This window comes from Lathamus discolor, chromosome 14 (assembly GCF_037157495.1).
Source record: "Lathamus discolor isolate bLatDis1 chromosome 14, bLatDis1.hap1, whole genome shotgun sequence".
Classification (NCBI taxonomy): Eukaryota; Metazoa; Chordata; class Aves; order Psittaciformes; family Psittacidae; genus Lathamus; species Lathamus discolor.
The window spans coordinates 4,197,979-4,209,918 of NC_088897.1; the positions used below are offsets into that span (position 1 = coordinate 4,197,979).

At 53.4% G+C, this 11,940-nt stretch overlaps 1 protein-coding gene across 1 annotated transcript; it reads left to right on the forward strand.

Annotated features, from left to right (window-relative positions):
* Window positions 1-1,673: 1,673 nt before the first annotated feature.
* Window positions 1,674-8,465, forward strand: RHBDD2 (rhomboid domain containing 2). The gene is given in 5 exon segments (XM_065694613.1): window positions 1,674-2,564; window positions 2,567-2,732; window positions 3,769-4,170; window positions 4,542-4,692; window positions 6,769-8,465. Coding segments are annotated over 5 exon segments (1,197 nt in total). The 5' UTR covers window positions 1,674-2,495; the 3' UTR covers window positions 7,178-8,465.
* Window positions 8,466-11,940: the final 3,475 nt, after the last annotated feature.

Consider the following 11,940-nt stretch of genomic DNA (forward strand, 5'->3'; position numbering starts at 1 on the left):
TGTGCTCGGCGCTGTGCGGGGATGCGCGGGGAGGGGGGGGTATTAAAAGGATTAAATCGGTTTAATTTACACGCAGGGGGATGAGAGGGATGCTGGTGAGCGAAGCAGGGCATGTGCCTGCCACTTGGGCATCGCCATTGGGAGCAGGATGCCAAGAGTGATAGGACAAGGGGTGATGGGTTTAAACTTACACGGGAGATATAGGTTGGATATAAGGAAGCTCTTCCCTGTGAGGGTGCTGAGGCGCTGGCACAGGGTGCCCAGAGAAGCTGTGGCTGCCCCATCCCTGGCAGTGCTCAAGGCCAGGTTGGACACAGGGGCCTGGAGCAAGCTGCTCCAGTGGAAGGGGTCCCTGCCCGTGGCAGGGGTTGGAGCTGGAGGAGCTTTAAGGTCCCTTCCAACCCAAATCGGGTTGTGGTTCTATGAGAGAGTTAAAAGAAAACATTCAAAATCTGGATCCTAAAATAAGAAAGGTTCGGCAGAGTTTCTGACTGTCTTAAAAAGGCAAATATCGACTTGGAGAGTGGCTTTCCAAGCAAAGGGGTTGTGATGTTGGGAGCCACTTCTAGGAAAGTAGGGATAACAGAAAGGAAGATTAACGAGGAATGAACCAAAACAGCAGTGAAAGCAGCATTGATTATTCCATCCGGCTGGGGTTTCAGCAGTCCTGTCTCTCCTTTCAGTTCAAGCTGCCTTCCTGCGAGAGGGAGAGCCAACAATTGCACACTTTCTGCCTGGTGGCAGCTTGCACATGCTTCAGCGAGGTTTTACCCTGAATCTTTTACTTTTCAAGGCAGTGAAGGGTGTTCTCTGGTTTCAACTAATGGGTTGAGCAGATTTGCAAGTAACACAGGCTGTTTCTTCCCCCCTGGGCATAGCAGCAGGAAGCAAATCCCAGTGCCACAGCCTAAAATACATTTCTGCAGAGCAAGCAGTGGCCAGAATGATCACAACAAAAAAAAAGGGGTTGAGGTCTCTGCCCGGCTTTTGGTTTCTCCTTGAAAGCTTCATCTCCTCCAGCCTCAACATCTCCTGCACCGTTGGCCTTCAACAACCTGGGACCTCTCAGCAGGCTGCTCATCCATCAGGATCAGGGCAGATCCCAAGCAATGCTCCATAGCCAGGGGCAGGGTACAAGTGCTGGTGAGATCTTTGGCTCTGTGTAGAGTCTCTCAGTGCCTTTGTGCTCCTCAGAGAGTGAAGGATTCCCATGAGTGGAAAATGGCATTAATGGAGGTGGAGCGATGAGCTCCTGTGAGCCTGCTGACACAGCCATGATGTGTTCTCCTGTTGCTCCCAGTCAAAAGCTTTGAAGTCGGGATGGGGAAAAGATGTCAGCCCCTCAGTGCTCTGCTCACCCCCCTTGGCTGGAGGTGATCCCAGCCCCTTCAAACTCTTTCCTCACTTTGCAAAATCTGAGGGGGTGTGGGAAGGTGAATCACAGAATCATAGAATGGGTTGGGTTGGAAAGGACCTTAAGAGCATCCACTTCCAACCCCTGCCATGGGCAGGGACATCTTGCACTAAATAACATCACCCAAGACTTTGTCCAAGCTGGCCTTGAGCACTGCCAGGGATGGGGCAGCCACAGCTTCTCTGGGCACCCTGTGCCAGCGCCTCAGCACCCTCACAGGGAAGAGCTTCTGCCTTATCTCCAACCTGAACTTCCCCTGTTTCAGTCTGAACCCATCACCCCTTGTCCTGTCACTACAGTCCCTGATGAAGAGTCCCTCTCCAGCATCCCTATAGGCCCCCTTCAGACACTGGAAGCTGCTCTGAGGTCTCCATCAGCTTCTCTTCTCCAGGCTGAACAGCCCTGATGCTCTCAGCCTGGCTCCATAAGGGACCTGCTCCAGCCCTGAGCACCCTCGTGGCCTCCTCTGGACTTGCTCCAGCAGCTCCATGTCCTTATGCTGAGGCTCCATCCCATGCGGATGAGACCTCGCTGTTCTCTCCTCAGACATGAGCCAGCGACTGGGACCTCATCTGGAGGAGGAGCTGGGGGCTGCAGTGTCCCTGCCTGTAGCTGCTGCACTCGCTGCTGGGGCCTCTCATCGCCATTGGAGCAAAGCCTCTATTTCTCTCCCTTTTCCCCTCCTCTCTTCTCTCTTTACCCCATCCGCCGCTTCCCTTGTTGCACACACACTGTGGACAACCAGCCAAACACCATGACGCGGTTCCAGCGGGTTGGTAACCGCTGACATGGAGGACGCCTGTCATTGGGCACCCCGTCCATCCTGCTCCTCTCCACCTCCATCCCGAAGGGAAACGCGCGGTCCGGCCCACCAGGGTTAACCGGACCCCGGGTAGCGCAGCCGGGCCTTCCCGGCGCGGCAGGGCCTGCAGGGCCTTCCCGGGAGGGCCGGCGGGCTCCGAGCCGCTGCTACCCCCTCTCCAGGGGACGCTTTTCCTTTCTGGAAAAGGGGAAATAAAAGAATGAGAAATAATTAAAATTTAAAAGGAGGGAGAAAAAGAAACACGTCCCGCCCGTCTCCATGGCAACAGCCTCGCGTTGCCACGGCAACGGCCCATGCCTTCCGGCGGCGGCCGGAAGCGGCGCGCTGCGGCGCGCGACACCATGGCTCCGCCGTGGGCTCCGGCTCCGGTCCCGGCCGCCGCTGCCCTCACGCTGCTGCTGTCGCTCGGTGCCTCCGCGCCCGGGCTGCTGCGGGGAGCTCCCGCTGCCCGCTCCGCTGCCGCGCTGCGGCCCGCGGCCCTGCGCTCCGGGGAAGGTGAGCGGGGCCCCCTCCGTGGTCCCACCTCCGGCCCCTCATTCCAGGCCTTCCCTAGGTCCCCGCACCGAGCCTTTGCTTCCCTTCTCTCCGGGCCTCCCCTGGGTCGGGGGGTCCAGCACTGACCCCCTCGGTCCGCTCTCCTCACCCCCTGTTTCTGGCCACTTCCTCAAGCCCCTCACCCAGCCTGCTGCTCCCTCCATGACCCGCACCGTGCCCCTTGCTTCCCTACCCCAGGCCCTTCCCCTCAGCAGCCGGCTGCACAGCCGTCTCAGCTCCCCTGTGTCAGACTGCTTCCCCCTCGGCCCTGCCTCTGTGACACTGCAGTGTGGGTACCCTGCTAGGAGCTGGAGGGGTTTGCTTTCCTCAGTTTGCTTCCCTGTGCTATTCCCAGAAGGATTTTTATCACTCTTTTAATTCCCGTGTTCTTGCTTGCCCCCAGGGAGTGATCTCTTTTAGCAGTGCAGTGCTCTGAGCGGATGGGTGAATTCTGCCATCTCCTCCCATGTGTCGAAGGGGCGCAGTCAGGTTGCACCGGGTTGTACTCACAACTGCTGTTTTCCTGGCTGTGGGACTGAGGGAGAACTCTGCCCCCATCCTCACTGGGTGCCCAGGAGAACAGCTAACCTGAGGTTACTTCTGGTGAGCTCCAGGCATTTTTTGGTGAGAAAGCAGCCTCCTAGCAGCTTAAGTAGTGTTTATCCTTTGAGCAGAATCCCACGTACAACACCAGCCATTTTTATGTCTCCTGCCTTCTCTTTTAATGAGACTGAAATTTACTACAGATATTGTTCCTTTTCTCCAGGCAACTTCCCAGGAAGCAGCAAGAGTCAGTCCCTATGTCTGCGATACCCAAGATAGCGCTTATTTTAACTGATGATTTGCGCCTGGTTTTAAAGCATTGAAGTTCTCTTCTACACCAGGATAGAAATGCAAACCATTAGGCTCAGTCTCCCTCTTGCTCAAATGTGCCATTGTAGTGGTTGCAAACAAACGGATTGCCGCCTGTGCCTTTCTAAAGTGCCGGTGTGCTCAGTTTACAGGTTGGTTACCTACATCTTTGTCTATGAAGACCTGATATCCCTGACCTGCGGTGCCATTATCATCTGGTATTTTGCTGGCAGCTTTGAGAAGAACGTGGGCACTGTGAAGCACTGCTTCCTCACCGTCACCTTTGCTGTTCTCTCTGCCCTCCTCTACCTCTTACTCGAGCCCGTTGTCTCGAGTGTGTCAGAAGTGGAAGATGCCAAAGGATTCATGCCAGTAGCTTTTGCTACGCTGGGTGTCTCCACCACCCGCTCACGGATGAAGAGGACTCTCTTTTTTGGGGTTAGAGTCCGAGTGGTGCTGGTGCCATGGTCTATGCTCTGCATTGCATGGTTTATCCCTCGTTCTTCCCTCTTGAGTAACCTGTGTGGGCTCTTAGCTGGGGAAGCCTGTATCCTTTCCAAGTGTGAAGCCCTGAACCAGAGTGGGATTGCTGGCTCGTGAGGGGGAGGACATCCTGCAGTTCTTACTGCCAAAAGGTACTGGCTTTATGGTGTTTTCCTGGGCTCTTGCTTTGCATTAAACTGCCATTGGCTTTGCTGGTTCTCATCCCACCCAGTTCTGCATTTGGTTTTTGCCTCGTGCTTCCACTTCCCTGTGGCTTTGGTGCATGCAGAGAACGAAGAGCAGAGAAGGCTCTGGGTAGAACTGGGAGGATTCTCCAAGATAAAGTGGTTTGTGGCCAGAGGGGAATTGCATGTGACTGTGTTAGGAATGAGTGGGCTTTGTCTGTGGCCCTCCTTAACATGCTGCTGACTTCAGATGGGCTTGGCTACTGTTTCTGCTTGGATTTCCCAGAGTCGGTGGGCTCTAAGCTGGACCGGGTGTTCCCTTTCAGTCTGCTAAAGAGGATACCAGGGCTGAAATATATCCCAGGGTCCTCAGCAGAGAGAAGAGCCTTCGAAAACAGCAAGTAAGTACAGGAGTTCCTGTGAAAAATCTTATGATAGAGGGGAAATTTGCAGCCTAAGTAGAGGCATTAAGTTGCCTTTAAGAGGTGTATTGTGCTTGTTGTGTTCATATCTTGGGTGTTAGGAGGAACATGCTGATGTTACACTGCTGACATTACTGTGATGAATACATTATCCCACATTGACTCAACCAGGTCTTTCAGCGAAAGCTAAATTGATCTACCTCTCACCTGCTGCAAGGGCAGTGTGTGCACATGCAAAGGTGTTGCAGCTGGGCTGACACGGAAGTTAAGTTGTGCAGTTCTGCCGCAACATTAGGATTTATTGAGGGAGCTGTATGGCTCCCTCAGGCTTGATCTTTATCTTTGTTTGCCCCACCTCTCCTCCCAGGAATGCTGCGAGGTGAGTTGTGTCCAAACCTCTGCAAGAGCAGAGCATTATAAATTGAAGATGTCATGAAGTTCAGTGTAAACTTTTCAATGCATTATTTCAGTGTCAAAGCAAGATTGCATTAGCAAAAAGAAACCTTGGGGCCTGTGGCTGACATTCAGGAATGGTTTTAAGTTTGGGTGGATCACAAGCCAAGAGAACACCCTTGTATTCTAAACCAGGTTGGAAATGTAGGTCAATTTTTCCCTATTCTAAGATGTGATTTCAGCTTTCTATTAAAGGTTAAACTCTACATATTGTTTAAGCCATCAGCTCACTGTAAAGCTTTGTGATGGAAACATTCCCAAGTGTTTGCATCTGCCCTCAGCTGTGGGGAGACCGTAAAAGAAACCCTTGCCTGCAGGAGGAGGGTACCCCAGATCCACTGGGGCACTCAGACATGTGAGCACTTGCAGGGGAGGCGAGGCAGATCCAGCAGCATTTGTGGTTTCACTCTCTCCCTTCTGTGCAAGGGCTGCTTTTGGGAGGCGGGACTGTCTCCCTGCCGTGCTGTGTCTGCATCAGTCTCATGCTTCTGCTGGTGACTGTTGCACACAGCACCTCAGCCCTGTGTCTAAACCTGCTTGCCTCAGGTGAGATGACATAAATAGACTGTTCTGCCTCAAAGGTATTTACATAAACGTTTCCATTCAAGCAGGGTGTGGGAAGGTGTTTCTAGGATCTTTCCATTCCTGCAGCTGAATTTGCATGACTCTGTGTCTTAGACACAAGTTTTATACGTGCATCTGGGGCTTACTTTGTATTAGTTTGATTCTTATTCCCAAGCAAAAGCTCTTGATGGCTTTTTGTTGTGTTTTTCTCTTTAAATTGTCCTAAGACTTCAGGTATCGACTTGGCACCAGGCAGGAGACACTTCCAGAAGGTCCAGGCTTTGGCATCACAATAAAAATAACCCCAAACCAAACCCACACCTCATATAAAATAAAATCCAAGCCCCCAGCAGGAGCCGCTCTGTTATTCTTGCTGGGAATCTGGCAGTCATGTTCTTCATGAGTATTGTCTTGATTCAGTGGTGAGCGTGGGCTGAGCGGTACTCCCGAAGTCCCAGAGGCTTTGGCTTCCAGGCAGCTTGTCTCTCTTGATACTTCCATCGGGATGAGTCATGCCTGCTGTTGGCAAAGGCTGTTTCTAGGCCTTGCTTCTCAATGATTAATTTTACTTGTAACTCTCTCTTCCTTCCCTTTTCACTCTATACCCTGGTCTCTTACTCACACCAAAGGCCTTTATGGCTTCTTGATAAATAACACTTGGCAGCTGTGGCTTCTCCTGATTAATAACTGAGCAGATGTGTTGTTCAGTGGAAGGCAGGGAGGATGTGTATGCTCATTTTCAAGCACATTGCAGTTTGGCTTGAGTATTCCTTGCACAGAGACCAAGAATCAAGGCCCTTCAGTGGGTGTGGAATTGGTGTGGGTTGGAAGTGGGAACATCTGTCCTGGGAGGCCGGTAAACCTGTTTTTACTTGAGTGCTGCTTATAATTAGAGCTTCTCTTGTAGTGAATCCCTCTGATGGATTGCAGTGACCTTTCTAAGCACTGGTCAGGAGGAAATCTACCCTCGGGGCAATTCCATCACTAGGCATTGCCAGTTCTGAGCACACTGTAACCTTCTGTTTTCTTCCTTCCCAGGATTAACCCTTCACCAGGCACTTACCCAACCCAAAGCTACTACTGCGCTTCGCCTCCGGCTTTTCCTGCTTTCCAGATGCAGCATCCCAGTGTTCACAGCCAGGGATTTCAACACAGCTGTGCTCCAGGCTATGGTGAGGGATCTCAGCACAGCCACACTGCAGGACACAGCCTCATGTCTTCCTCCTCCCAAGCCAGAGGTGCCTTTGAAGGGTGCTACATGCAGTCCCACACTGGAGCATCGCCTGGACAGTGCTGCCAGTTCTCCCCTTCACCACACACGTGCCTGACTGACCCACAGACACTTGCAGGCCTGGTGCCCCTGGCTGGTGTTCAGCAAGCACTGGGGTATCCAGCACCCACAGGGGCTCCTGTTCCAGCTGAACTTTCAGGGGTCCAGGTATACTGATCCTCCAGAAAGCAGCGGGACTGTCGTACCATGCAGGACCATTGTGCAGCAGTGCATTGCTGGCATCTTTGCTGTATCTGGGGTAACTGTGGAATGGGTTGGTAGGTCCAGTGTAGACCATTCCCCTGCTCCCTGGCACAGGAGGCTTTATTATATTTCTTTAATAATTATTGTTTTAACTCTTTTGGATATTGCTGAGGGTGGGACTCATTTCTGTGCTTCTCATCCTTTGGGAGTCTTGTTTTCATTGCTGTATTTAGCAGCTGCCTTTTTCCATGCTTCCACTCGAGCTCCCTGGCTCAAGCTAGGAACTCACTTGTTAAAACCCTGGACTAATCCGGGGTTTAACTAGGCTACAGTGTTAGGACGTGCTCCATCACTTAGCCTTAATCTCCTATCTTGTTTACAGGACCCTAAAGAGGTTTAAATCATGAAAGCCTTAGTTTATAACTCAGTATTTGAGTGGAGGACGGATGTCTTTTCTATGAGTGACTTCTCCACTAAGAGTGTGCCTTGAAGGGGGCTTGTTAAACCAGGGTGGGCAAGAGGGCAGAATACAGAGCATCCCTTTCTGCCCCCCAAAACACAGCTCTGAAATGCTCAAGGTCCTTTTTAGCTGCAGTCTGTGCATGCATCAACATGTTGCCTTCATTTTCTGACAGCCCTGTGCTAGCTCAGCCTGTGTGCCTCTTCAGTAAGGGATTGTGGGCATTTGTGAGGCAAATGTGTATAAATCCAAGGAGCTGGGAGGGAGCTTAACAGTGGGTTAGAAGAATTGACTGGAATGTGGCAATGCCACTGGGGGTGTTCACACAGCTCAGCTTTAGATGTTTCACCCACCAATATTAGCACAATCTCTCTCTGTTTTCTTCAGGGCTGATGGAAAGGGATAGGGGAGGTTTTAGCAAGGGATTCAAAGCAGGATGCAGTATTTGGCATCTGTGGTGGTAACAAAGGATGTTGGTTGAGTTGGTGGGACTTGAGCTTTATTTCCAGCTGTGTGGCTGCTTTACTGTGCCATGCCCAGGAGGAATCTGTGCTCTCTTATTTGGAAGTTAAAAGCATGGTTTTGATATCAGGAAAGAAACGCTATAGATAACATAGACATCTTGATACGCCACTCTTAGTGCCTTGGTTTTCCTCCTTGTGAGAACCTTGCCTGCAAACCTAGGAATCTGATCACTGTTCATTCCAGAAACATGCTGGAAAGGTTGATGAGGACTAGTAGCAATTGCAAATGTTGTATACCTCCAAACTGTAGGCTTGAAACACAGTCTGAAAGACAAACTACTATGTCTCTGAGTTTGTTTTCAAGTGGGGAGGTGTTGTGTGCCCCTCCTGGTGGGATGGGGATGGTGGGTCCCGCTGTGCTGGTTTCATGGGTGCTGGGTGCCTGTGAGGCTGGTGACAAAGGACACACACTGGGAGTGAGAGGTACTGCACGCTGGAAAACGCTCCTGGGGCTGGAAACCTGTTGTTTTTCCTTTCTGACTCTTACCAGTTGATCTGGTAAGAGATCACTCTCCCTGCAGAGCCAGCAAAGGGATGACATCTTTCCAGCCAGTAGTGTCATAGCTTTACAGTGGTCCAGGGAGCCCTGGCCTGTGAGAATCACCATAGCATCACTGGTGGCAGTGAGAACAGCCCCAGGCCTGGCTGATGTGGGGAACAGACAGAAAACCTTTACCTCCCCCGGCAGTGGGAGTATGTGCAGGGAGCAGGCACCAGCCACTGACCTTTCCGTGCTGGAATAAGGTGAGCCCGGAGGATGGGATGCGGTGGGACGGGCACAAAGCCACAGGTTGGGGTTTTCCCTCTGTGAGTTCCTGGTGACCCTGACAGATCACTTGGGCTCTCTCTGATCTCTTCCACCATGTCCCCAAGGCTGTTCTACATCCAGCTGCACGACTGGTGCGGTGCCCGTGTGTCACTTGCGATGTTGTACCCATCCTCAGTGGCCTTCAGATGGATGTTTGCAATGATCCCTCTTTTCCCTGGGGAAGTCTGTTCCCTGCCTTTCCCGAGAGCCACTGCAGGGTGAAATTCTCTTGTACAATCAGCTGAGGGCCTTCTGCTCCTCCAGCAGTGGAGTTCCAGCGAAAATCCCAGTTTCCCAGTGCTGGTGGCAAACTCGGGACTCCTCACCCAGGGAAGGGAAGTTGCTGGATGAAAGGAAGAGGTCGGGATGAGAAATTTGCAAACGTGCTTAAGGCTGAAAACAGGAATTTCTAAGAGTGGGAGGTAAAAATCATCAGCTCATTGGGCTATGGCATGTGCCTAACAGCTCACAGCGTTAGTGGTTGCATGTTGCAGTACCAGGTCATTGCCTTGCAGGGGAGACAGAGAATCAAAGTTCCTAAGGGGGGGGGGGGAGGGGAAAATGGGAAAATATAAAATAATGGATAAATTCCCAGTTCAGCCTGGACGAGCTGTGCCTGGGGGGGTGTTATTGCTGTTATTGCCTGCATTCCCAGTAAAAGTGTCACTTCTGTCAATGCCAGGATTGCATCCACTCTGGAGGCAGGATGAGTCCAGAGAGCCCTTTGTGTTGCCCCTGTGTCCTCAGGGGGTCACTGCAGAGTGACAAGGGCCTGGGGACAGGCTGCATCCCCTCTGCTCTTCTGCACCCACATGGTGTGAGTCAGGAAGGAGGAAAGCAGAACTGAGTCGGACCTGCACCACTGCCCCGTGTGGGAGCACGGGGAAGCCCGGCACTGATGCTGGAGGAAAATCAGGTCTGTATTTCTCAGCTTTCCTGTTGCTCATTCACTTGTGGCGAAGCACACGCATGCAGACGTAGATGCAGATACTTGTGCCGTGGCCAAGACACTGCCAAACACCACCTCTGTGTTGGTCCCGTGGGGTCCCACCTTGTTTGCCAGCACTGTGGGAGCTCCATGAGCAAAAGTTCAGTCCCAGCCTGTCCTGGAGATGGAGGAGAGCCAGAGAGGTGTGAGCAGGGCGTGTGGGACAAGTATGCATGGAAACAAAGCACTCACCAAACAGGTCCCTGCGGGCTTCCCTGCCCTCTGGAGGGTTTGGGCTCGGTGTGATGGGAGCCCAGCCCCTTCCTTGCAGGAATAGAATGGGATGGGCTGTGCTGTAGTGCTGTCCCCGCTCCGGGCACCTGATGGGCTGGGATAGCCCCAAATCATGGAGCAGCTCTGTCCTGCTGTCCCCTCGGGGCTGCTGCAGGTGATCTTTAACCTGCGGCCATTCACCCCATAGTGGGGAGTCACAGACTGGAGTCTGTGACCCCAGAGAGGTTCTGTGGGGTCAGTCCCAGAGCCAATGTTCCTCGGGTGGCCCCTGAACCCTCTTGGATGCTGTCCTGAAAGGGTGTCCCTGTTGCCCCGGGCATCGCTGCCCAAAGGCGATGCTTTTTGAGTCCAAGCCCCATCCTCGCCCCCCTCCTGCCCCCCTCGGGTGCCTGCCAGCCCTGGCTCAGCCACGGCAGACTTTGCACCTTCCATGAGGGTTTTATTGACTCTGAAGCCAGCGCCAACACAGCGATAGCAGCAGGACGGCAGCTGTGACGTGCCAGGGAGGGCACCCAGCCCTGGGGTGACCCCATGCACGACGCTGGGGCCTGGTGTGGGGCTGAGCTGGGCTTCACAGAGCCGTGATCCAGCAGCACAAAGAAAGGGGAAGGGGAGAGCCCCAGCCCCGACGTGCCCGCGGGAGCCGAGGTCTCGGCTGCAAAACCTGTCCCGTGGAGCTGCCTGTGCAACCCCCGGGGCTGCCGCGGGAGGCGAGGCTGCCCCGAAGCATCCCACCCGTCCGGTTTGCGGCTCCATCACCGGCGGGCTTGGATCTGCCAGGCGGAGCGGTCCCTGCATTCACAGGGAGGGAGGGAGGGTGGTGGTGACAACCCGGCTTCCACCCTGGGGTGACCCCCAAGAGACCGGGCACTGCGCCCAGGGGCATGGGGGTCCCGCAGCACTGCAGTGCGCACCCACGGGTCTGCGGGTCCTGTGCCCAGCCCTGCTTCATACCCTGACTCTAAAACCAACCCCAAACCGAAGCTGACCTTAAATCAAAATAGACCCTAAATCAAACCTGACCCCAAAATAAACCTGACCCTGAAGCCAGCCACAAACCAAGCCTCACCCCAAACCTGACCCTAAAACCAGCCCCAAACCAGACCTGACCCCAAACCAAACCTGACCCTAAAACCAGCCCCAAACCAAACCTGACCCCAAACCAAACCTGACCCTAAAACCAGCCCCAAACCAAACCTGACCCCAAACCAAACCTGACCCTAAAACCAGCCCCAAACCAAACCTGACCCCAAACCAAACCTGACCCTAAAACCAGCCCCAAACCAGACCTGACCCCAAACCAAACCTGACCCTAAAACCAGCCCCAAACCAGACCTGACCCCAAACCAAACCTGACCTCAAAACAAACCTGACCCTAAAACCAGCCCCAAACCAGACCTGACCCCAAACCAAACCTGACCCTAAAACCAGCCCCAAACCAAACCTGACTCTAAAGCAAACATAACGCTAAACCCGACCTCAAACCAAGCCTCACCCTAAACCAAACCTGACCGCAAGCCAAACCTGACTCCAACGCTGGCCCCCACCCCTGACCATACACACCCTAATCCTATATCCTCCCCCGAGCCCTGACACCCCTAAGCCTGCTCCATGCTCCTCCCCTTGCCCGTTAACCCCGACCCCCCACGCTGCTCCCTGTCCCTTTAAGACGCCCCATTACGCCCGGCGCCGCGGGGCCGTACCAACCGCGCCGCCGCGCGG